This window comes from Maylandia zebra, linkage group LG17 (genome assembly GCF_041146795.1).
Source record: "Maylandia zebra isolate NMK-2024a linkage group LG17, Mzebra_GT3a, whole genome shotgun sequence".
NCBI classification, from domain to species: Eukaryota; Metazoa; Chordata; class Actinopteri; order Cichliformes; family Cichlidae; genus Maylandia; species Maylandia zebra.
The window spans coordinates 5,374,327-5,401,697 of NC_135183.1; the positions used below are offsets into that span (position 1 = coordinate 5,374,327).

Genomic DNA, 27,371 nt, shown 5'->3' on the forward strand with positions numbered 1-27,371 from the left:
CTACTTTTAAATACTGTAGGAACAACAAGTAGGCCTGCAGAGCGAGAGCAAAGTGCTCTAATAGGGTGATATGGTACTACAAGGTCATTAAGATAAGATGGGGCCTGATTATTTAAGACCTTGTATGTGAGGAGCAGGATTTTGAATTCAATTCTGGACTTAACAGGAAGCCAATGAAGGGAAGCCAAAACAGGAGAAATATGCTCTCTCTTTCGAGTCCCTGTCAGCACTCTTGCTGCAGCATTTTGGATTAACTGAAGGCTTTTCAGCGGGTTTTTTGGACATCCTGATAATAATGAATTACAGTAGTCCAGCCTGGAAGTAATAAATGCATGAACTAGTTTTTCAGCGTCACTCTGAGACAGGATATTTCTAACTTTAGAGGTGTTGCGCAAATGGAAGAACGCAGTCTTACATATTTGTTTAATATGTGCATTGAAGGACATGTCCTGGTCAAAAATGACTCCAAGGTTCCTCACAGTGTTACTGGAGGCCAAGGTAATGCCATCCAGAGTAAGAATCTGGTTAGATACCATATTTCTAAGATTTTCAGGGCTGAGTACAATAACCTCAGTTTTATCTGAATTAAGAAGCAAAAAGTTAGAGGCCATCCAGGTCTTTATGTCTTTAAGACATTCCTGCAGTTTAACTAATTGGTGTGTGTTATCTGGCTTCATGGACAGATAGAGTTGGGTGTCATCTGCATAGCAGTGAAAATGTATGCTATGTCTTCTAATGATGCTGCCAAGGGGAAGCATGTATAATGTAAACAGAACTGGTCCTAGCACTGAACCCTGTGGAACTCCATAATTAACCTCAGTGTGTGAAGAGGACTCTTCATGTATATGCACAAATTGGAATCTGTTAGATAGATATGATACAAACCACTGCAGTGCAGTACCTGCAATGCCTACATCGTGCTCTAATCGCGCTAATAGGATATTATGGTCAACAGTATCGAACACTGCACTGAGGTCTAGCAGGACAAGCACAGAGATGAGTCCACTGTCAGAGGCCATAAGAAGATCATTTGTAACCTTCACTAAAGGTTTGAACACATAAATTCTGACTCTGCAGAAAGTTGGTGACCTGAGACTTTTGGCAATACAGTGGTCCCTCGCTATAACCCGGCTCAGCTTTCACAGCATCGCTGTTTCGCGTATTTTTTGTATGCAATTTTGCATGATTTGTCAACTTATCAAATTTACATAATTTACATAAATCTTTGATTGCTAGCAGTGTGACTCTAAAGCGCTGTACTGTATGTTTGTAAGTTTTCTCCCAAACAAACACAACAATGTCGACGAAATGTTTTGCACCGTCAAAGGCATCTGCGGTAGCACCCAAAAGGCAGACGAAGATGCTAACCGTCATTCAAAAAGTTGGACTTCTGGACATGCTAAAGGAAGGTAGAAGTTACCATATTTTCTGGATTATTAGGCGCATTAAGCGAAACAAAACAGTTAGATAAGTAAAACTTTACTCAACTCATTCTTCTTGCTTCCTCCACTTCTGTACCATTGATTCATTATTGTTGAATTATCTGGCAGCTGCTCTATTGCCATGTTCTGGACCTGAAAACAGGGTTTGATGTTTGGTTTCGTTCTATAATACTGGACTTATTTTTCTACGAAGGTTTGAACTTTGAGAGTGTTTAAACAGGAGAGAAAAGTATGAAAATGTTCATGTCTGTCTGAGAAAAGTGCATAAAGTGTGTAGTGAAGGGTTTTACAGCCTTAAAACATCTATAATAGTTGTAAAAAATAAAGCTAACTACTTCGCGGATTTCACCTATTGCGGCTTAATTTTAGAACGTAACTCCCAAGATAAATGAGGGACCACTGTACTGTAATTTCATAAGTTTTCTCCCCAACAAACACAACAATGTCGACGAAATGTTTTGGACTTCTGGACATACTAAAGGAAGGCGGAAGTAACCGTATTTTCGGGATTATTAGGTGCATTAAGTGAAACAAAAGAGTCAGACAAGTGAAACTTTACTCGACTCATTCTTCCTGCTTCCTTTGTGAACCCCAACCCTGTTTCTTTACCCAAACCTAAATTGTTTATTTAGAACAAACCATAACACCCTTTCTTCTCTTTACTCACTTTCTAGCTCACTTGATCACCATCGCTCCCTGTCCCTCCGACTGCACTGTCTCTGTTCATCTTGCTTTCTCTGACAATAAACATCTTCACTGGTCAAAACATTGGACTTCATTGGTGGTATAAAAACATACCTGTCCCTTCTCATCAATCCATCCATTTATTTATTTTTTTGTTCTGTTGTCCTTTATCTGGCTTCTTGTAGGCTGCTGGGTTTTAAAAATGCCACTTTATGTGGTTCTCTTCTCAGATTTTATTCAGTGCCAACAAAGACGTTTTTGGTGTATACTGTATATGCTTTATATCAGCTTAATTCTTGCAAGTGAAAAGTGCTCTTAGCTGTGTCACACTGCTTAGTTGAAGTCAGGGTGAAAAGCGATCAGTTATACAGAGGGCTGAGATGGGATGAATGGCAGAGCTGGGGATCTTTCCTCAAAGTACTGAATTTGAATTTTGTGATGACCTGATATTTTTACAAAACACCATGAATCCTCTCGGACGGCAAAATCTCACACTTCAAACTGTAAAAAAAAAAAAGGATAACTTGTGTTTTTGGTTCTGGCCAGTGCAGAGCCAACCTCAGTGCAGTAGTGCTCTAAAATTTCCAGCATGACGCATTTAATGTTTTATTTCATCCTTCACTGAATCCCTACCTCAGGGTGAATATTAGCTCTGTCTATAAGCTGCACTATCCCAGTAGATTCCTACAACAATAAAGGAGGGTGGAATTGATGTGAGATTATAATCGATTAGAACGTTTAAGAACCTACGGTGATGCTGACTTGTATTTTCCTCTCAAGCAAAGGCCGGGGCTTTAAAATCACAGGCAGCACAGTAAATCTTTTTGATGTCAGAGTGTGGGACGAGACTATAGATCTTTCTTTTGTGAAAACCAACAGAGTGAGTCTCAGCGGTCCAAAGCTCCCCCTCAGCAGTTCATTAGTTAGTTGGGTTTTTTTTTTTTTTAATTTAGCTTCTAGAGAAGAGAGGAACACCTGCATGCAGCAGCAGCACAGTCTGAATCCCCTTGCTGTCAACAACCTTACAGGCTAACCACACACTGTGTTAATATTCATTGAAAAAATGTCGAAAGCCAAGGCCTCAATATTCCAAATGGCAGGCAGTTGCAGTTTTGTGACAGACAGGAAAATTATGTTGAACAGCTTTGTCACCATTGTACAATTTTCCATCAAGAACCTTGGACATACAAACAAACTTCCACGTCAGCGGAAATCTTTAATTTTCTTACTGCTTAGCAAATCCCAAGTTAAATTTCCCCTAACCCCTCTGCTGTCAGAACTCTAACAATTCATACGGGACTAAACTGCACTGATACATAATAAAAATAAAATATAACACCCATTATATTGCTAAAACATTTAAAGTAAATATGCTCATTCTGTCTTCCTTTTTTTATTTATGATGATAAAAAATTTTCCCCATGTCGATTTTGCCTTTTAAAAAAAATTATTATCAAAATTGTTCTAGTGTGAGATGCAGAGAAGATGGCAGAAATTGCATGATAGATCTTGATAGGCCTGTACGTGTGTTTAATGCAGCGCCACCTGAGGACATGAACATCACAGCATTCAGTGTTCATCTCTTTTGCACAGCACTTTCAGGATCTTTTTAGCGTTTGATGGTATAGATTATGAAACAGACAATGAATTTTATACTTAAAAGCACTGAATTTGTTCCACAGTCTGTGAACAGCTCTTGTTTTTTGCAGATAAGTGAAACTCTGCCTGTCTAAGATGCTCTTTTTTATCCAAGCATGCTATTGATCTGTTGGCAATTAACCTAATTATTACCAAAATGTTCCTGCAGCTTTTTCTTTTTAGGGCTTACTTTTCCAGCCTTTTGTTGCCCCAACTTTTAAGAGACATGTTGCTGTCATCAAATTCAGAATGAGATCATATTTTTCATGAAAAAGTAAAATGTCTCAGTTTAAACATTTGATATGTTTTTTTTAAGTTCTATTAATAAAATACTAGTTTTGGGGTATTTGTAAATCAATCTTTGCATTCTTTTATATTTACTTTTTTGGAATTCAGGTTGTATGAATGTATTCGGTCAGTGGCCCTTAAGTCCAAAATGTTCGAGCTTGAAATAAACATTTGTGTTTGATTAAGGAGAGTGTTGTGTTGGCCTTTTCCCAGTTAAATAAAATCCAGTGATGTTTTGCAGAGTTTGGAAATGAACTTCCCTTTAGTGTAAAGCCAGTGCTTAGATTAAATAGCTCTGTGGATGGGTTTTGCCCGGGGTGCTTACAGTTTGCTTACAGTTTTCTGAAAATGTTAGGTACAAACATAAAACTGTCCACATGGACGCTTCACTTTTTTTACTACTCAGACTCAGACAATAAGAAGGAATCAAGGTAGAGAGGACACACCTGGGGAACACGTTAGAAAAGTAAAACTGAGAGGCAGAGACATAAAAACTTGACATAGATGAAAGGGAAAGTAAACATGGAGACACAACTGAGAGAGAAAAATGAGAAACTACAGAAAAAGGGCACAGAGGCACTGCACAGACATGGGGACATGACTGGTGAGACAGAATGTAAACAAACAAGACTAACTACATGCAGGAGATACCAAATCTCCTGACCAAATCCTCACGCTGAAGGAACCATGACACAACTCTAAAGCAGTGCACTCACCGATGGTGATCTGACTGACACAACTGTAGAAGGTTCCTGAGGAGACATTGTAGCTGCTACTGCTGGGTTCGCGATCTGTGAATGGAGAAGACATCACGTATAAGGTGAAGGCAAATATTCAGTGTAACTAAGGTAGGGGTTTTTTTGTTAGCACAGGTGACCATCAGTACCATGGAGTCCCAGAGAAACATGTATCTTGCAATTTCAAATGTGCCCACTAAGCTTTTGAGCTTCTCTTTTTCCTGGGGGCTTGTGAAAATCCATGACCCAGCAGCGTTACAGGAATCAAACCCGTAATCCTGCAATGTTAGTGCCCTGATCCACATTGAGCTACACAAGGGGAGGAAACTCTTGACCTTGGCAGAGGTAGGGGAATAAAATGCATGAGTCTGGCAGCTTTATTGCCTTTGTCTACCAATTTATATAGAGGGAATAAAAGCTTTCACTGTGGTAGAACTCTGTGGATTACAGGGAGAAAACCTCCCCAAGACCCTGATAATGTTTAAGAAATAATGCCTCGAATACCGCAAGTGATTTTCACCTTCTTTCCCTGCAGGGCAGACTGGACAAAACAAAGAGAAAATAATTAAACCCATACGAGACTGAATGGAGTAAGATTTAACTGTGAAGCATTTTGCAGTACTTTTTGCAGTCTTTGTGACACTGACCAAAAAGATTAATGATTAACAACTTTTACATTAATTTAACTTCATTTTCTTTTTGAACTGCAACTGCTATAATAGTACAAGTTTTACCCAAGTGGCACATCTGAAACAATATTATTAATATTTAATACAATTAAAGCCACATATATAATGGAAAGCCTGTTAAATGCTATCTAGGGATGCACTAAATGTGAAAGCTTCTGTTGATACCCATAATAATAATAATCAAGAGTTTACGATTCATTTGATTCTCTCTTTCATTCATCCTATTATTCCAAGGAAAAAAAACATTTTCAGTATGGAAAAAACAGAATTGTTTTTAAGTCCTTTAGCTATTCATTAATTAACTAAATAGAAAGCACAAATCACCATATGAGCTACTTACACTGCTAAATACTATTTTATTTGACAATATACAATATAAGTAAACAAGAATAAAATTATTGGCTAAGTTATGTATCTATTTACAAAAGGTTGGGGTGCTATGTAACAATAAGATAAGATATGATAAGATGAAAAGGACTTTATTGATCCCAAATGTTGTGAAATTACTGCATTATAGCATACAAAACAGGTAAAACGATGAGTTCAATACGATAAATAAAATATTGGATCAGTTGAGTCAAAAAGGTAACAAAACAATAGACTAAAGAGGACATTCAGTTAAACAGAAAATACAAAAGCACTCAGTACATCAAGTGTTGATTCAAACTGGATCCAAACAGCAACGACAATGACAAATTCCCAGAGGGCAGCTATCTAGCCAACAGCTAGCTGTTCAGTGTTTACCACAGAAATGTTCTTTTGAAGTAAGTTTTCCTACTGTTTTGTTCTTGCAGCCAAATTACATAATGGCAAAATGAACACCATGAGTTTAATGTATATGTTCTGTGTGACTGAGCGTCATGTGACCAGTAACATGATTTAAGACATGGCTTCAATGTGCATTATTATTTGATGAAAAGTAGGTGTACACTTAATGTTACAGTTTTGGTTGTAATAAAAAGGCAAACCTAACCCAACCACTCCTGCAGGTTATAGATGTGCTCATATTTTCTATTTTTTAGCACTCTCTTCATACCATCACTGACAATAAGCAACTCAACAATAATTCAGTCCAGTAGAGTACAGTGTAACTGTCAGAACTGTTATAAGACAGAGACAATTTGCACTCACAGAATCAGTCATTTAAATCTATGGGAGAACTCTGCAATAGCAAAACTGGTGATAGTGGGGAAAAAAGAAAAGAATAAAAGTTAAGCAACCTTATCTGCGCCTTTATTTGGATTAGCGCAGTTTGAAAAACTTGTGGAAGGAGGTTTTGAGGGGCTTTGTTAACCGAGGCTCCAATTAATAAGATAAACCTGACAGTGGAAACTGAAGGCCTGATGTGGAACACCAACTTTCCTCTGGGAGACAGAGGTTAAGTCATTAATCTGCCTCAGCAGAGCAGAAGACTTTCTCTGGCACTGCAGTCACCTCCTGAAAGATACCACCCAACATTTTTGCCTGGGACTGATAAATGAACACCTGAACTGCTTTTTCTCATTTAAGCACTAAGACAACTTTAAAAAAACAAACTCTAATTTCCTTTATTTTCCTATCTAACACCTACAGATGCATCAAAAAAGAGCAAATGCAGCACAGTGTAGACATTTATCACCGACTGGGAATATTTTTAAGCACACACATTCCCGTCCCGGTGTAGAGATAAAGCTGCAGGTATCATTTATTTCCAAAGCTATGGGCTTTGGAGTGAGCACACCGCTGAACAAACCATATCAGCCTCTGAGCAGCTTCCAGCCACATCATTAATTTAACATCAGATGAATGAATTACACCACAGCAAAATGTTCACTGAAAAATAGCACCCGTACTCTGAGGCAGTGTACAACAACAATCTTGTAAAACATGCAATTATATTTAAAATAAAAAAGGACTAGTATGTGTTGTGGTAGTGCAGCTTTCGCTGTCTGCTCTGTGAGAATCCGTGAGGTGTTCCACTACTGTTTGTGTGCCTTGGGTCGTCCCGTGGACTCACTTTGACCACAGTGGATCACCACACCCACATTTCAGCTTGAAATCGGAGTAATTGACGATATGAACGGAAGAAACAGTGTTATTAACGCTTGCAGCTGACAGCATGCGTCGCGCTTTCTTTTTAACCTCGTGTGCTGCATTGCTTGCCCTTACCTGCGGATCCGGATGAGAGGCGCGTCGCGATAGCGCGGCGAGGACTGCGCGGACTCCCCGGGCAAACCCGCATCACCTCATCTTGACATTGCAAACAGATGACCTGGTTGTCCTGGTTGTCTTCCACCTTGCTGCAGCCCATGTGCTCACCCCCGGCGTGGATCTTCATGCCTGTGTTGATCTTACGGACCAGTCGCATGTCGGCTCCAGCCTCATGATCCAGCATCCTCCTCACCGGCGACGATCGCACTTATTACGCATGGGTTCGGCATGAGGAGGCATCAACTTGTCCTGTACCTCAAACATCATTAACCCCACCTACTCTAACCTGTCCTCCGCACTCACCTCGGCTCCATCGTGTCAGCCTCTTTCGGCTCGTGTAAGCGGTTAGTGTTGCAGTCTTTACGCACAACTGCAGGCGTGGCTGTTTCACGTGGTTAATGAGGTCGCAGTGTCAAGTTCTTAGGGGTTATAACAGTGATACTAAAATAAATACTTAATTAAAGTCCCACAATCGATCATAGGATCAATTTAGATCCCCTCCCCCCCTAACACTGTCAGTATCTTGGACTTAGAGAATCAAAGCAGAGACCGACACCAGAACTAAACTTTTAAATGTCCAGCCAGTATCCATTAGCAGGGTGCTTGGGTTTTTATAGAGAGACAATTTGAGCTGTGACTGGTCGATCAATCGGAGGAGGACAGTGAGGATAATGTTTTGTAGGAATGACCACACAGCAGCTCAGCATGCAGAAATGAAAACTAAATAAAAAGATGAGTAATGCATGACTTTAGGTTAATCAACACACATTAATTTCAGATCTGAACCCAGAGGATGAGGCTTTGTTATATACCTCAGCCCTAAGATGTTCTAATACCAGTTGCAGCAGATGGCCCTGCCCCTCCCTGAGTCTGGTTATGCCGGAGGATTCTTCCTCTTAAAAGGGAGTTTTTCCTTCCCACTATCTACAAAGTGCTTGCCCATAGGGGGTCATATGACTTTTGGGTTTTCCTCTTTATTTATTATTGTAGGATCCAGAGGTGTGGACTCGAGTCACATGACTTGGACTCGAGTCAGACTTGAGTCATTAATTTTATGACTTTAGACTTGACTTGAAAAAATGTTCTAAGACTTGTGACTTGACTTGGACTTTTACACCAATGACTTGGGACTTGAATTGGACTTGAACCGGTTTACTTGAAAAGACTTGATATTTTACCCCAAATATAAAATTTAACATGCATATTATATAGAGATTGAAAATGTGACGTCATTCACGGGTAGAACCGCAAAGGATTCTGGGAACTCGTGGCAAGCGGTACTAGCGCACGCAGGCTTTCAATTAAAATCAGTTACACAGCGATAAAAAGAAACACAAAAATGGCAAGAAGCTGTTGTATCATTAACTGCAATAGCCGGTCGCATGACAGCCACGGGAAGCCGACGGGTAAAGAGATCGGTTGTAAATTGTTCAGCCATGTTTCCGAAGTAACAAAGACGCGACTGGATTGCAGCCATTCTAAGACCAAATATAACGTCCCAGAACACTCCAGCTCACAGGTTAGTCTGCTCCAAGCATTTACACGAAGGTCAGTGTTTTTTAGTAGTTAATACGTCATTTTCATAACATAATTAGTGATATAGGTTACAAGCAAGTCTGGCGCTGTCGCGCTATGCTCCTTTATTTATTGTGCATAAATAGTGAATTGTCCTGACACAATATTGCGTTTCGCTTCTGTTATTATGGTACATTGACAAAAACATATACTTTTATTCACAGGATAAAACAGGTTTTTTGTATCACTAATTGCCCAGTACGATTACAGCATACCATATTATTGTCACTGCTACATTTCTGTGATGGGTACTGTTAGGTATTTTAGTACCATGGTAGCATTTACTGGATATTGTTTTATAGTGACATTATGCAGGAAAACTCTGTCATTCAATAAGGCCCCTTTGTTTTAGTTATTTTTCTCTTTGACCCAAGAATTGATGTGTGAGAATCACAGGCTGGTACAAGGTTGAAATACCACAGAGATCACTCCCTCAGCTACATTAGTTTCTTAATCTTTTAGACGCCTGTTGAAGGCCAAATGGTTTGTTTCAGATTTCACTAATGTAAGAACTCTTCGTTTTGTGCCTTGAAAATATGTCGCTGAGATAATCACAATTGTAGCTGAACTGATACACTACACAAAGGATGCTTCTTCACCCAAGGGCAGGAAGACGCTGCCTTATCTTGGTCTGTACTGGTTTAAACTGATAAATCTGCTGTCTCATGAATTTTACCCTCTATATAAACTGTTGTACTTGTGAATAAAGTTGAGTCAATTTGGGAAGACAATCTAAAGCAGTCTCTGTTTTCTTGTTCTCCCAAGCTGCTCCCGAGCTCGTACTAACACGCTGAATGGCATGCTTGAATATTACTTGAGAATATATTTGACTGTGTTACAGACTAAGGGACATTCTCTGCTGATAGGTGAAGGTACATTCTCTGCTGATAGACGTCCACGCCTCGAAGGAAGTCGATCCACGGATTAGGCCTTGGAAACCGTTTCCTTCAGGTACCAGAAATTATTTCCACTGCTAATTAATTACCGTTGAGCTCAAAGGTCCTATTAATAAACGGTTAATGAATGTGTATTTATGACGACAATTTGTGAGACTGGTAAACTTATGATACGTACGATGGTCTTTCGTTCTACACGGTGCATTTCAAGGTCCTGTACCCATCCGTCGGTAAACTGTACCTGGGCTTGTTGCAGTGACCTGAAGTTACTAAACTTCATGAGTGTATGCACTCACTCCAAGAACCGTATGATTATAAATATGCATATAAATATGCTACAATGAGATAGCTGACTTCATCTAACTAGCAAATGTTGTCCAGGCTACGTTGGTGATACAGTTTTTTTTAATGTGTATGATATTTTTGTCATGCGATTTTAAGCCGGTCCTACAACCGCATCCAAGAATAACATGCAGCTTATCTCAGAACTGTCGGTGAAAATTATTCTTGGAGCTAAGTTTAATTGAGCTGCATTTTAAAGAGGTGCAATTTCACAATTTGTGTATATTTTCTACGTTCACTTTTGTCATGTGTTGAGAAAAACACAGATTTAAAATTACATGGTCTAATATTTACATTTAGCATATAATTGCAACATTATTTTTTCGTTGTTTTTTTTTTTAAAGACTCGAAAGGACTTGAAATTCAAAGTTTCAGACTTGTGACTTGACTCGGACTTTTACACCAGTGACTTGAGACTCGACTCTGACTTGCCTGACATTACTTGAGACTTGACTTGAGACTTGAGGATAAAGACTTGAGACTTACTTGAGACTTGCAAAACAATGACTTGGTCCCACCTCTGGTAGGATCTACCTTACAATATAAAGCGCCTTGAGGCGACTGTTGTTGTGATTTGGTGCTGTATAAAAAAATTGAATTGAATTGGTGGGCCATGGTTTCATGTGTGAACAACAGCAATAAAGTTAATAAAAAGATCATGTTTCATCAGGACTGAGAACTGACAGACTTTGATATCGGCCAACATGTGATGGTAAAACTAGTTCAAAAAAGGAAAAGCACTGAGCTGTAACATTGGCCAAAGGATCATTGATATGCATGGGGAGCAGAGCCTGTTAGGAAGCACACATTCCTAAAAATGATATCACATCAATACATCAACATCAAAATTTCAGAAAAGTTGAGAGAGTATGTCAAATGTCAGTGTAGGCTAAATGCTGTTTTTTTTTCCCCTAATGTCTTAATTTTAAATTCATTTTTAATCGATCCACCTCATTTGGCTTTCTGGACTTTATACTTTTTTGGCTGTATGCTTATTTGTTAAATAAACTGACATTTACAGTTCATAAATTCATTTCATTTATATCTTTTTTTTTACATATAACTCAAATGTTTTATTATTTGGGCTAATTTTAATAAGAAAGTCAGTCTATATGAAACATGAATATACTTACTGCACTTTATATATTTTAACCATATATAGTACATATTAAAGAATGTGTATAGAAATTGCTTGTATTTTGCTACTCCATCTGATTTTCATGATGCCCTAAAAATTTTCTCTAGATCTGCCCCCTGCTCTGGACTAAAAAGGAGACCAACCATCTAGCTCATTATCAGTACTCAGTTCAAAAGCCTGCATCTCTGGTAGTATGGGAGTGCATTAGTGCCTATGGAAGTGGCAGCTTGCACATCTGAAAAGGCACCATCACTACTGAAAGCTTATACACAAGTTTTAGCAACCTCCTCTTCAAGGAAGGCCTTTCATATTTCAGCAACACAATGCTAAACTGCATACTGCAGCATATCATCACAGTAGAAGAATCTGCAGTGCAAACCTCTCATTGAAAGAAGAGGGGATGCTGCACAGTGGTAAACACTGGCCAAACCTGTCCTCTTTTTTGCTCTCATCAAATTCAAAACTAACATTTGACATGTTTTCTGTGTTCTGTTGTGAATAAAACATGGACTTATGAGAGTTGCAAAATAATTGCACAAGTGCAAAATCTGATCCAGACTGGATGTTAAAGCTAAAATCAGTACAAACTTGTGTAATCATAATGGCAATTAAATTTAATAAACAAAAAATGGATTCCAGTGTAAACTGATGAGCCTTTGAGGTAGAAAACACTTCACTTGAGGAAGTCCATTTGGCTCAAGGGAAACAGCCCAGATCTGTCGGATAATAACTTAACTACTGCAGAGATCCTTTATGCTGTTCCACATTCACAAGCAGAGTGTGGCCCAGACTCAGCTGAGCAAGGTCCAATCTGCTGCTCTGTAATAAAGCAGCATGTCAGCTTTGGTGTGTTTAGCCTTAAATCATTTCAAGTTTTATATCTAACCTTGTCATCGTGTCTAACAGCAATGATTCAAGAGAGTTTTTTGGGGTAGTACACATGATTTCTGTGTGTGTGTGTGTGAGAGAGAGAGAGTTTAAGAAAACACACTAACCAGCAAATAGCTATAGCAACAAAGAGTGTTTAAAATCTTTTGTCCATCCCCTGTATTCTGTACAACCCAACGATAAATGGGTTAAAGATGAAAGCAATGCAAACTTACTATAGATTTAGTTTGAATTAGATTGGAATGTAATAGTTCATCTTTTGGGGGGCATTTAGCTCTGTTTCGATATTTGGAGGAGCAAATCATCCTACGAACTGACCTGATGGCATTTTACCTAATTAACAGCAAAACCCCCGCTGGTTTTCAGTACCATTTATTTTTCCAGTCTTTTTGTTTCCTTCATTTCAACATTATTGTGATGTGTTGCTGCCATCAAATTCAAAATAGTCTAACATTTTTCATTACATAGTAAATGTTTCAGTTGAAAAATTTAATATTCCTCATGATTTGTTTTATTGTGTATATGGATTTGTGAGATCCTCAGATCATTGCATTCTGCTTTTATTTATATTTTACACAATGTTCAAATCTGCTGTCAGTGCAAACACTGTGAAACTATCTGCTGTTTGAACTACCTTAAATTCCATCGATCTATCGATTTTTTTTAAAATCCAAACATTCAAATTTAACAGCTGCAATTTTTAAAAACAGCAACAAAAAAAGAAAAAAAAAACTACAATTTTAAAATGAACTATGCAATTAATTTAAACTGTGATGTCAGCATTGACTCATGGCCCAACAAATGGCTCAGTGGACTGGCTGAACAACATTCACATGAACTAGGTCTAAACAGGCAGCTATCGTAAAAATGCAGCTGGTTAAATTAGGGCAGAAAAGTTTTACCATCAGCAGAGAGACATGTGCCCTGAGACTGAAAACACTTATGTGCTCTTTTTAAGGGTAACTGTGGTGCCAGACAGTGGAGTCAAAATCTATTCAAATATTGACATTATGTTAGAAAAGGTCCAAACTCTTGTTGGGGCCTCAGTTAATAGCTGATCTATTTCAGAGAATTTCTTAGTGGACCGAATTTCTGTTATACCTACTCAAAGACTTGTCGGTTTGTTTATGTCACTTAAATAATTTTCGCTTTGTTTTTTTTTTCCCCTCCTTTTACTCAACCACAAAAATCAACCAGAGATGAGGACTGATTGGATACAGTAAGGGTCAGACCTCTGCCCTTTGTAGGCACACTTGTACTTGCCTGTCATTCAATAATATGATGAAGGATAACCAAACTATTATTTTTTATAAGTGTCTGGCTCTTTTTGCAGCACACAACTGACAAATGTACATTCGCTCTCGTGGTTTATGGACTGACTCCATATCCTTCTCTCTGTAATCACTGACAGAATATTCTTGAGTCTGATCACATCCTGCGCTGACAGTTTCAGCAGCATGACGATGAGCTGCTCTTGCACTTTTTCTTTTTTGGGGATGTTGCAATTTCCAATGTGGTTACTGGGATCTTTTCTAAGAATCTGTATGACAGCACTTTAGCCACCGTTTCCGATGAAACACCAGTCAGCTGTGCTTGCTCATTTGTAATACATGCCACTTTGCATGAGAAGATCGTGCAATGACGTGCACCTGTGTTAAAACACCTGGCTTGTTGGTTCTCCAGTAACCAGTCTCTGCAGAGACCACTAGGTGGCACAGGTCCTCAGCTCAGCACTCTACCATCAGGCAGTGGTTTGAACACCTTAAAGCAGAACTACCTTGAATCTTTCTAACACCAATTAGATTTTTATTCACACACTGCAGCTTAACCTTTTCCCTCTTGTCCCGAATTCTTTGATGTTGGGCTGAGAACAAACAACCAATACTCAGAGCAGGTCCAGTCAATCAACAATCATTTATTAAGCACATGCATGTGGAGATGTACACAATACTACCTTCCGTGTCGATCTAAAAGAGGAAGCACTTAGATACACAGTTTTATATGTCAGGGTTCACGGCCCTTCATGCGTAGGCAGATAACATAACATGCATGAGTTACAGTTAGTGACAGTTAGATGTAATTCTTTTTTCGGCAACCTAAGAAAGCTATCTCAACTGTCTCTCACTATGATGTAGCACATCCTGAGTACATCCTGCTGCAGAGGATCCACAGGGCGATGGTGCAGCTGCTATCCACAGCTCCAAACACACTGGTAGTCATTCGGACTGTAAACCACAAAGCTTTGATGAGGCAATTACTAACTGTGACTAAATGTCCATCTGGTGGACGCCTGGCAGATGAGCTTGGCCCACAGCATCCGCCGACCACCACCCACTATTAAGAACAGGATTAATGAACTCTTTTCCTACATATTCAATTAAAACCATGACAAGATGTGCGCGCACCAACAAAGAGATTTTTACCAGAAACATTTGAGTGAGGAGAAAGAATCAGAGCAGGATTGAGCACAACTGCAGTGCTGTGAAAGAGTATGACTTCACTCTGATTTTTTTTGTTTATGTTATAAATTTACAAAGTGTAAGGTTAGTATAAACATCATACTTCAGTAAATTTAACAGGGTGGGCCAAGAAAAAGACTACCAGGGACTCAGGGGAAGATTTGCATTTTCCCCTTTGCATTAATTTGCAGTGGACAGAGTACAGTCGCTCTTGGATAATAATTAACTTTTGGTATGTCTTTGATTCATTGTGTCACAACTGGGAAAACAGCAAATCAATGCAATGAGCTTCAGCGCTGGTTCTCACTAAAAGAATCTTCTCCGTCGAGGTAAGATGTGCTATAGACTTGAGAAGTAAATGTAAAAATGAGATTCGTTTAGCATTACAATACATTATTAATGTACTTGTGTGCTTTGTAGAGGATTTTGTGCGATTTTACGCTGTGTGACATTTTTCTACAGAAAAATATTGCCGTTTTCACTTCTGCTTGTGTCTTACTCATTTGTTCCTTAAACTGTAGACGTGTACATCTTTGACACACGTCTGAACCGAGGACATGTATTAGGGAGAATTTATTTCTACGATTTCTACCAGACTTTTCTTTTCCACTTGTTTGATAAATCAAAAAATGTTTCTGTCTTTACAACTCTTTACACATTAACTGCTACTTACATCAAGATTTTCGTCCTCCACAGCTGCATATTCTGATGAGTCAATAAAAAATAATAATAGTGTCAGTTTAACAGAATATATTGGTTTCAGTAATTAAACAGTTTGTAATTGAGAGAGGATTTGCAACTGCATTTTGTTTTGTTTTTTAACATATACTTTGTTATTGTTTTTGTTTTAATTTCATTCATAAAATCTAGTATCTGGTGAACTGGTCATAGTGCAACACTGCAGCCGGAGATGTGGACTGTTTACCAATCATGAAGTTCCAAGTTTGTAAACGACAGGCCTTTACTAGACTCCCAAAATGTGCCTGGATTTTCCTTTTCTTCACTCTTTTTTTCCTGGTGTTATTTATCACGAACACCCTGGAGGTAAGAACTTGTGTTTTTCTAATTAGTGACTACAGTTTTTTGTGTTGAAAAAAAGATTAAATGAATAATGTAGGTATGATGTGTCAGATGTCCATATGAAGAGCCAGATGCAATTCTCAGGTCATACAGTGCTTTCACATGACTTTCATCTGCTATATAGGTTTTAGATTAAATAGGTAAATGTGACAATGAGCGATCCGATGACCACAGCATTGTAGTTTTTAAAGATCCTTTATTTTCCCGTTTTAAAGTAGCACACACCACTCTCCCAGAAACATCCTTAAAAGGGGAGACATGATTAGATGATGAGGTCAGGTGTGTGAATCAGCCTCCATCTTTCACCACACCCTGAAAACCCACTGCTCTACCCCTCCCCTGCAGCGGAGCCACAAACCACTCCCCACAGTAGTCATGTTTTTGGATGTAGCCCTTCGACAATCATCTTGTTGGTGGTGCAAAAATACTAAATATACTAATATTTAATCTGCAACACGAGATAACTTTTTTTACTTTTTAAACTTACTTTTTTATTTACTTCTATTTAATTTCTTTTTTTTAGTCCTTTAGTTCTTGTTAGGAAGAATGTGTCACCCTGACCTGGCAACCCTGTTGTAAGCTAGTAATTAATGTAGCCTTGTATGTGAGGTTTATGGTAAAATCAACTCATTGGAGAGTGCTGATTAGTCCCTCCAAATTTAAATCAATTTTGTATTTCACATTATAAACATTGGTATTCTAAGATTCAAATCCTGGTGATTTTCTGAAAGGCAACATTTCTGCCAGTAACCACATTTTGCATTTGATACAACTGCATTTAGTTTGCCTTATCATAGAGAGCTGAGTGTAATCTGTATCTGTATATTTCTTGGCTTAGTTAAATTGGTAATGCATATATTTTAAGGATTTTGATTTATTCATTTATGTACAAAGAAAAGCTTTGTTGTCTTATCACATGAGAAGAATTTTTAACAGTTTTCAACTATGTTTAGTATTTACCTCTTTTTAAAATTTACCATGGCAACTAAGCAGCTTCAAAATCTGCAACTTTTGCTTTGTATGAAATGTTTTTGTTTCCAACTCTCAGAGCCCTATTCAGATTTCATTGTCTTAAACTGGATAATGGAACATGTTGATTCTTAGGTGTACTGAATTGTATTGCATGTTTTAATTCAATGATTAATATTGCAGTTTCAGAATAAAATGAAGACCATCAGCATATTCTCAAGGCCTGCCGCTGTTACCCTGTCTACTGACATGCATTATGACTTCTGCAAGTTAAAACCGCTGTCCCCTAAGGAGGCTCAAGAAGAAGACCTCCTGCTAGAGTCTATTACTTGGCCTGAAACGCCACCTTTATCATTTCCTCTTTCTCTGGAAAAGACCAGTGATCCAGACCACAGCACCTTCACCATTCTTCCAAAGAGGGGAGGGGGCCAGTGGCGAATAGGAGATAAGCTGGAGGTTATGATTAACATGAAGGACTTTCAGGGCCGTCCAAAAAAGTTTGGAGGAGACGTTTTACTTGCCCGGCTGCACAGCCCAACTATCGGTGCGGGTGTTGCAGGAGAAGTGGTGGATCATCTCAATGGCTCCTACACAGCTGTATTCTTTTTACTCTGGAAAGGAAGTGCACAAGTCCAGGTGATTAAGAAAATGTATCATTTTACATGTGGTTGAAGGCATTGGAAATGTCAACATCCCATCTTTCTTTTTTTTCAGTCACTGGAATGTTTAGAAAAATACATCTTCCCATTTCTCTAGACAAAGACTTAATAGTAAAGTAATGTTTCAAGCTGATGTAAAATGTTAGCTTCCTGTTGCCGTTGGCATAAAGAAACCTACTTCTCAAATTTGCACATAAAGTCTGTTACCCCTACTTTTAGCTACTGACATTAGGACAAATGCTAAGACCAAACAGTCACTTCATTCTTATGCAATACTGAGCAGCAATCTGGGGGTGAAAAAAGAAACTAATGAGGAGGTGCCGCAAAAATGTGTTCCCCAAAAGGAACTGAGACTGACTTCCAAAGTTCTCATAGGTTGTGATGTTTATATTGCTTATTTTTGTGTTAATGGAAACTGTAATGGAGGGGGAATGTGGTTCCGGGTTATACTTCAAGATCGTGTTCAGTTTCTGCAGTAGGAGAAAACTATTAGCACTAAAGTTAGCATGTTTGTAGTAAGCCCATGTAATGAATGCAAAGTATGGTGCTCCTTGCTAACTAGCAAGGTATGGTCATGACCTCAATGCCATTAGCTGAAGCTTTAAAAACAAATTATTTCCTCCAGAGTCTCCACCAGCTTGGGTTTGAGCTGGATGACAAAATATGCTTTAACAGAAACAAGAATTCTATCTGTTACAAAACAAATTATTTTGCTGCTTCCCCAACAGACCTTTGCTGCAAATATTTAATGATCATAGCTTGCTTATGAAATAGAGCCAACTCATCTTTTCCACTGAACCATAGCTGTTAGACAATTCTAAGAGCAGATGGGTTAAATTCCAACCCAAGGCCGTTTGCTCCCATATGGAAAAGAAATAGTAAAAACTTATATGTGATTACTCATGAAAGTGGCCACTTTCATGAGTAAATCATATAAGGCTTACATGATTTACTCATGAAAGTGGCCACTTTCTCATTACTTTCATACATTGTTTTAGTAAGTATCCAAAACATACAAGTTTCATTATATAATTTTTCAAGGGATCTTATATCTGTTTTCACTCTTATATGCTTTTCATACAAGTTTCACACAAGACAGATACAAACTTTATAAGATTTATATATATCTTTTCCATATGGGCTGTGTATCTCCATCCATCCATCCATCCATCCATCTTCATCCGCTTTGTCCGGGGCCGGGTCGCGGGGGCAGCAGCCTAAGCAAAGAGGCCCAGACCTCCCTCTCCCCAGCCACCTCCTCCAGCTTATCCGGGGGAATACCAAGGCGTTCCCAGGCCAGCCGAGAGATATAATCTCTCCAGCGTGTCCTGGGTCTGCCCCGGGGCCTCCTCCCGGTGGGACATGCCTGGAACACCTCACCCAGGAGGCGCTCAGGGGGCATCTTTGTCAGATGCCCGAACCACCTCAGCTGGCTCCTTTCGATGTGGAGCAGCAGCTGCTCTACTCTGAGCCCCTCCCAGATGGCCAAACTTCTCACCCTATCTCTAAGGGAGAGGCCAGCCACCCTTCGGAGGAAGCTCATTTCTGCCGCTTGTATCCGCGATCTCGTTCTTTCGGTCACTACCCACAGCTCGTGGCCATAGGTGAGGGTAGGGACGTAGATCGACTGGTAAATTGAGAGCTTCGCTTTTACACTCAGCTCCCTCTTCACCACGACGGACCGGTGCAGCGTCCGCATTACTGCAGCTGCAGCCCCAATCCGTCTGTCGATCTCCGGCTCCCTTCTCCCATCACTTGCGAACAAGACCCCGAGATACTTGAACTCCTCCACTTGGGGCAGGAACTCATCCCCGACCTGGAGTGGGCACTCCACCCTTTTCCGACTGAGAACCATGGCCTCAGATTTGGAGGTGCTGATCCTCATTCCCGCTGCTTCACACTCGGCTGCGAACCGCTCCAGTGCGAGCTGGAGGCCCTCACCCGATGAAGCCAACAGAACCACATCATCTGCAAAAATCAGAGATGAGATTCTGAGGCCACCAAAGCGAAAGCCCTCCGCCACTTGGCTGCGCCTAGAAATCCTGTCCATAAAAATTATGAACAGAACCGGAGACAAAGGGCAGCCCTGGCGGAGCCCATCACCCACCGGGAACGAGTCCGACTTATTGCCGGCAATGCGAACCAAGCTCTTGCAACGGTTGTATAGGGATCGAATGGCCCGTAGCAATGGGCCAGACACCCCATATTCCCGCAACACCTCCCACAGGACACCCCGAGGGACACGGTCGAATGCCTTCTCCAAGTCCACAAAACACATGTAGACTGGTTGGGCAAACTCCCATGCACCCTCAAGTATCCTGGAGAGGATAAAGAGCTGGTCCAGTGTTCCGCGACCAGGACGAAAACCACATTGTTCCTCCTGTATCCGAGGTTCGACTAACGGACGAACTCTCCTTTCCAGCACCCTGGCATAGACTTTCCCAGGGAGGCTGAGGAGTGTTATCCCCCTGTAGTTGGAACACACCCTCCGGTCCCCTTTCTTGAAGATGGGGACCACCACCCCGGTCTGCCAGTCCACAGGTACTGCCCCTGATCTCCACGCAACATTGCAGAGGCGTGTCAACCAGGACAGCCCTACAACGTCCAGAGCCTTCAGGAACTCGGGGCGGACCTCATCAACACCAGGGGCTCTGCCACCAAGGAGTTGTTTAACTGCCTCAGTGACCTCGCCCCCGGAAATTGGCGGGTCATTCCCCTCATCCCCAGACTCTGCTTCCTCCTCGGAAGACGTGTCAGTGGGATTAAGGAGGTCCTCGAAGTATTCCTTCCACCGCCTGACAATTTTCTCAGTCGACGTCAGCAGCGCTCCGCCAGCACTGTACACAGTGCAGGTAGAGCACCGCTTTCCCCTCCTGAGACGTCTGACGGTTTGCCAGAATCTCTTCGAGGCAGTCCGAAAGTCTTTTTCCATGGCCTCTCCGAACTCCTCCCACACCCGAGTTTTTGCTTCAGCCACTGCCCGAGCCGCATTCCGCTTGGCCTGTCGATACCTGTCGGCTGCCTCCGGAGTCCCACAGGCTAACCAAGCCCGATAGGACTCCTTCTTCAGCCTGGTGGTTCCCTTCACCTCTGGTGTCCACCATTTGGTTCGGGGATTACCACCACGGCAGGCACCAACCGCCTTGCGGCCGCAGCTCATTGCAGCAGCTTCGGCATACACAGATGCCTAAGATTACGTAGGCATCTGTGTATCTCCACCCACTGTAAATAGCCCTTACTAAACAGTTAGTCTTTAATGCTACTTGAACCAGGGGAATGGAATGCTGACCATGACAAAAGGTAACGTTTTCTTTCCATTGGCACTGTTTCTTTTTGCCAACATATAATCTGAATGAATTACTTACCACCAACCAGAAATGCAAATTCCCCAAAAGTTGATTCCATTTATCTGTATGTAGTTTTTTCAGTGGGAGAAATGTTTCGTCACTCACCCAAGTGACTTCTTCAGTTTCATGGAGATGCTCTTTTTATAAGGTTGGGGAAACCTGCAGTCAGCTGAGACTGAAAAAGTCACTTGGGTGAGTGACGAAACATTTCTCCCACTGAAAACATCCAGATGAACAGAATCAACTTTCTGGGATTTCCTTACTGGGATGATTGAGCATGAATCAAGATGCTGTATTCAAAGGTTGTAGTAATTATAGGTATTTATCTGAAAACTGGTTGCAAAACTCTGAGTCTGTTTTCTACAGGTGACACTGGTTCACCCCAGTGAGGCAGTCATGGAGCTGCGCAGGCTGAACAGAGAACACCCTGACAGGATTTTCTTTAAGAGCGTCTTCCAGTCAGGCTCAGTCACTGAAACTACCACCTGTAACATATGTTTGCGTCCAACCCAGAAGTCTCTGTGCAACTACACTGACCTCCATACAGGCGAGCCCTGGTTCTGCTACAAGCCAGATAACCTGAGTTGTGATGCCAGAATGAATTACTTCAATGGAGGATATCAACAAAGCATCACAACCATGGAGAAGCTTTTTAAGAGGTGAAGATTTCGTTTATGTCCTTAGTGTAAAAGTATAAAAGTCAATCTTTTTCTTTGTTTTACTCTCCACAGCAAAAAGAGGGAACTATCTTTTTCTCCACCTGGAAAATTCTTCATTGTTGTGTGTTAGCCAGTTTCCCTGTCAACTATTTAATGTTTAATATGATTTAATCTGTTTTTGCTGCCTGCCGTCTCTAATAAATTTCTAGTTTAAAAAACTTTTAAACTTTTCTTAAGAACTTTTATTGTGTGTGCTTTGCCTCAGTGGCGTCAACTTGAAAGTCTCCATTCGAGCTTCAGGACCTGCAGGTGTCACCATTTTTCCAAGAATGAAAGGTAAAGCCAGATGTTAACACCTATATTAAATAAACATTTGTAGAACATTTAATAGTTTATGGATTTTGAATTAACTACTAACAGTGTAACTTTTCCTCTGTAGGGATAGTTCATAACATGTGGATGAAATGAACTTCAACAGTTCTTATTCCCAGAATAAAGAGGTTTATTATAAGAATGTGAGGTATGATCAGAAAGTTCTGGGAACTGACCTCAACTGATTTATATTAGGCTGATAAGTCTTCTTGAGTGTTGTCTTTTTGTGCATCTTAAGCCCATTTTCAAAAATGTAATTAGTTATAGATTGCTCCCTGGATGTCCCATTCTGTTCCCTTGCACTTATTTTGGGTCAGATATGTCTGTGTAGTTAAAAAATAGTAACAGTAACAGTTATATAGTAACTGTTAAGTCTAATATACCCTAGTAAGCTATACTACTTTTTCCTTTGGGAAGATACCATCTGTGCAGTGTGCAATTCTGTTGAAGAAAGATGTTGAATCTATTTAATTATTCTTGAAAAATAATTTATTTCTGTGCATTTTCCCCCCTGCATCAAATTAAATTTGATTATATCGATTAAGCATCATGAGGTGGAGGGTGGCTCCCTATTTTTTTTGCTGGGAGTTTGCAACCCTATTAGTTAGGTTGCTTAATATTTCTGCTAAGTACTCTTTAAAATACCAGAATAGGGAGGATGGAGTAGGTTTAAGTTTATTAGATTGATTGGTTTTGCTGAACTATGAAATATTTTGGGCGCAGTGTATTTTTTACATACAGGTATAACAGAATAGCTTTAGTGTTGTTATTTATTTAAACTTGAGTATAAACGTATACAAAATGCAGCAAGATATTAAAAAAACGTTTTGTTGATTAAAAAACACTATATCGGATTCATATCGGTATCGGCAGATATCCAAATTTATGATATCGGTATCGGTATCGGACATAAAAAAGTGGTATCGTGCCATCTCTAATTTTTAGGCAATCCTGATATTAATGAATCTCAGTAGTCCAGTCTAGAATTAATAAATGCATTAACTAATTCTTCCATATCAGTCTGAGACAGGATTTCTCATTTTTGAGATACTGCACTAATGCAAGAAAACAGTCATACATATTTGTTTAATATGTGCATTGAGGGACATGACTCCAAGTTTCCTTACAGTGTCACTGGAGGTCAAAATAAAGCCATCCAGAATGGTTTGACGCCACGTTTCTAAGATTGCACATGAAAGGGATGGGACTTCCAGGAAGTGATCTAATAACAGCAGCAGTAGTCATAGTGGTGCATAAATGCATGATAAGATGATCTTCAACAGTGGATGGTAAACATTTAAATTAGGTAATCACCAGTGTACTGCACTTATATTTTTTGGGACTAAAAAAGTCATAAACAAACTAACTGTACTTCAACTTGAGTGAGGTTAGAAAACTACAGCAAACTAGCTGTCTTATAAAATTAAAATTATAAGTAATATTAGATTTCATTCACTCATACAGGTAAAGGAAAGATTTTGTTTGGGTCTTTTCTTGTTAATAACTCAAAAATAGTCATATAGCGTGTCTGTTGACTTGTTCTCAGGACAGTCAGAGGAGAAGAGCAGCAGTGAGGAGTCTGGACCCTCGGGCTATTACTACCAAGATGTTTGGCGAGGACTAGGTGGCACAAAAATTCATCAGTTCAACACTTCCTCGGCCATCACTCAGTGCCTGAAAGGCAAGGTGGTTCATATGTATGGAGACTCCACCATTAGGCAGTGGTTTGAACACCTTACAGCAACACTACCAGGTAACTACCCCACAACCCTTTCAGGCACCCCTCTGATTTTCTTTAGACACCTTATCACACGCATTATTTCCTCTGTAATACTTTCAGATCTCAAGGAGTTTGACCTGAATAGTGAGAAACAAGCTGGACCTTTCATGGCCCTGAACTTTACACACAACATCATGGTGAAGTACCGCTGCCACGGTCCTCCTCTCCGGAGCACTACTGTCCCAGCCATTGAGATGCATTATATTGCCAACGAGTTAGACAACATGGTTGGAGGCAGCAAAACCGTTGTAGTACTTGGAATCTGGGCACACTTTGCCACTTTTCCCTTGGAGTTCTACATCCGGCGGATGTTGTCCATCCGCAGGGCAGTGGTGCGGCTGCTGTCCAGGGCTCCAGACACACTGGTGGTTATTCGGACCGGAAACCCCAAATCTTTAACATGTTTCCTTCACTCATCCACTAACAGTGACTGGTACACGCTGCAGCAACTCAAAGTGCTCAAGGCCATATTCAAAGGACTGAATGTCCATCTGGTGAATGCCTGGGAGATGGTCATTGCCCACCACCTGCCCCAAGAACTCCACCCACAACCTCCCATTATTAAGAACATGATTAATGTTCTCCTGTCGTACATATGCCCTGAAAAGGATGGTTAGATGTGTGTGTGTGTGTGTGTGGGGGGGGGGGGGGGGGTTAGCAGTCTGTGCACACACATTTATTTACCATCTATTTGAATTAAATTAACTACAGTAAACAGCAAAAGTAACTATTATAAATGTTCATAGTAGCCCCAGAGAAAGCTTGTAACCATCTTAATCAGCCTCATTGGTTCCACTCTCTGCATACAGTACATTTAATCCATTTTTCATTTTTAATAATAGTCCCTATTTGATTTGTTAAATAATGTTGTTTCCCACTGCATCACCTAAGAAACCAAAGCTGATTTGTACTTTAAACATGGTCAGCATAAACACAGGAAGTTAAAGGGACAAAAACAAAGGTTAGCACAAAATTTCACTCCCAGCGTGAAATGCCTTTCAGGTTTCATCTGAATCTGTAAATACTGTATTTAGGGGCAGTTATGTTTTGGGACATGTTTACATGCATCTGTGTTATTCTGTCTGTAAACATGGTTTTGAATTAATTCTGATAAAACTACGTAGGCGTGTAGGATTGGGATTGTGTTAACAATCCATTAGAATTTGGTTTATACATATTTAAGGTGAACTCGAGATGTGTTACTGTATATCTTCACAGAAAGAGAATGAGCCGCCTAGTTAGCAGTGGTAAATGGTAAAGAGCCTGTATTTATATAGCACTTTACTAGTCCCTAAGGACCCCAAAGCGCTTTACACATCCAGTCATCCACCCATTCACACACTGGTGATGGCAGCTGCATTGTAGCCACAGCCACCCTGGGACGCACTGACAGAGGCGAGGCTGCCGGACACTGGCGCCACCGGGCCCTCTGACCAGTAGGCAATGGGTGAAGTGTCTTGCCCAAGGACACAACGACCGAGATTGTCCAAGCCGGGGCTCGAACTGGCAACCTTCCGATTACAAGGCGAACTCCCAACTCTTGAGCCACGATCGCCTCAATAACGGTGTTACTAACGTTACTTTTTCCAGTAACAAGTAATCTAACTAATTACTATTTCTATCGTTACAATGCTGTTAACTAGAAAATGTGGTGCGGTCGCTTTACTATTTTTCAACAAACAGATGGTTGAAGCTGTCTTCAGCCTACCGCACCTTATATCAAGCCAATCACATGACCACATGAACATTGTGTTGATAGGCTACGTAAGACCAGAGTCATGATAAACATTATGTATGCATGTTTTTTCCTGAATAGTTTTGTCACATTAACTGTGATTAACAGTAACTGATTTACAAACGGTAACTGATTTAAACCAAGCAGAAGACTAGAGAGTTGTCTGTGGCTCTATAGTGTAGGTGTAGGGGTTTACACACTTGCCTAATAAACAAAAGGTCCTTGGTTTCATTCTGAGAGTAGACACAAATGGGGCTTCAAATGGCATAAAAACTAATAAAATCTGTCTCACTAACCACTTTGGAAACTTGTGACACGTGAATGTAGCTTTAAAAACATCTATGTAACATGTTAGACAGCCCAGTTTGAAAGGACTGATAGCTTGTGCCAAGGAGGTTAATTATCATTTGTATAGCTCTTTTGTTTAGGACTTTTAACAAGCAGTTAAGGACAATTAACCAGGTATCGGACACACTTAACTGGCTATGCAAAATAAACCATTGAAAGGCCATTGTTCCTTTGGAGCCTGATTCCCTAAAAGGAATCTATAGCTAACAGCTAAACGAACTATAACTCTAGCATTAGTGTCGGCTCTACAAAGTATTTCTGGTACAATGCAATACAATGTTTTCAGTGACACTGAAACTAAGAAAAAAAATCCTAGTCATAAAATAAAAAGCTGATGTATCAAAATCACGTACCAGCAATAACACAGGGTATCAACAGCAAAAGCAGCAATAGAAGGTGTGATGAAGGCCGAGGCTTACTGAGGCTTACGGTCCTGCTACCATACTTTATCTAGAAAACATTAAGGAAAGTCTCAATAGAGCAGCAGGTCAGAGATTTTCAAAATATTATTCATACAGTAAATATCATGATGTGAAACAGGCTGTAAATAATGTTGTGGAGCTCTTATCACAATGATCCAGTCTTTAATTGATGACGTATGAACCCTGCTTCCTGGTCCAAACCTCTCCATGTTAATTAAGGCTGTTGTGTTTTTAAAGTGTTTTAATGCTTTGTATCTTCTTAATCTGAACAATGAAAGAATTTAGACAGTTTTTAACTCTCAGTGATGCCGCAGTGTTTGTTTGACTTTGGGACCTGAAGTGGAGTTTGGACCCAGAAATGGCTATTTATGTCAGTCTTAAAGACTGGATAGGTATGTTTGTCTCTCCATAAACAGTGCCTCGTGTTAGTATGAAAGAAAGATTTACCAACAACAGCTGAAATTCAACGTCGGGTGGGTTTTTAACCTCACAAGTGAAAGAGTGAGTCTCATCACTGGTTTTGTTTGTTTCCATGGCGCAGCGGTATTCCTTACTGTCTTGAACGCCCCACACTGATAACTCTGCTGTTGTCATTTCCAGTTTATCTGCCTTTTTCTATAACAACAACACAAGCAAAGACTGATGTTCTACGAGCTGATGTCACATGTTTGTGAATGTGCGATTTAAAACATGCATTACCCGTATAGTGATGTGAACACTGTTTCTTGTCCTTGTGGCTGTGAAGCTGATAAACTCAGGGTCTGGATAGTAGGACATGTTTGTGGAGCAGGCCAAGGTTTGATTAGCTACTTTCAAAAACACAGTGCTGCTAGAAATCCCAGGACTGTTTTCAGCTGAAGGTGAGTCATAGGTGAGACTCTGCAATGAATTACATTTTTATATAAATCATAGACTCTTTATATAGCTAGCATGGTATGGTCATGATGGTGACATGATAAACCTAATGTCAATCACAGAATCAGAAGCGCCTCAACATCTATATTTCTAATGATTCAGCTTCTCTCCATAACTTG

General features: G+C 40.1%; 2 protein-coding genes across 3 annotated transcripts in view; one reads left to right on the forward strand and one right to left on the reverse strand.

The window, feature by feature from the left end:
• LOC101483267 (anoctamin-4) overlaps positions 1-8,000 on the reverse strand; it is a 53,001-nt gene extending 45,001 nt beyond the window's left edge. The window contains exons 1-2 of the mRNA XM_004568892.4: positions 7,627-8,000; positions 4,769-4,843 (exon numbers count right to left, since the gene is read on the reverse strand). Of these exons, the coding sequence (XP_004568949.1) occupies positions 4,769-4,843; positions 7,627-7,852 (301 nt within the window). The 5' untranslated portion in view covers positions 7,853-8,000. The remainder of the gene's footprint in view (positions 1-4,768; positions 4,844-7,626) is intronic.
• A 1,467-nt stretch (positions 8,001-9,467) lies between these two features.
• Positions 9,468-26,275, forward strand: LOC101483747 (NXPE family member 3-like). 2 transcript variants are annotated; one of them, XM_024805576.2, is made up of 7 exons: positions 9,468-10,194; positions 15,837-16,010; positions 17,199-17,651; positions 21,388-21,680; positions 21,946-22,016; positions 23,599-23,805; positions 23,893-26,275. In XM_024805576.2, exons 2-7 carry the CDS (start codon positions 15,897-15,899, stop codon positions 24,447-24,449), a joined length of 1,695 nt encoding a protein of 564 aa, XP_024661344.1. In that variant the 5' UTR covers positions 9,468-10,194; positions 15,837-15,896; the 3' UTR covers positions 24,450-26,275. The 2 variants fall into 2 exon arrangements, with proteins under 2 accessions (XP_024661344.1, XP_004568951.1); XM_004568894.3 differs by lacking the exon at positions 9,468-10,194 and adding an exon at positions 15,075-15,295.
• Positions 26,276-27,371: the final 1,096 nt, after the last annotated feature.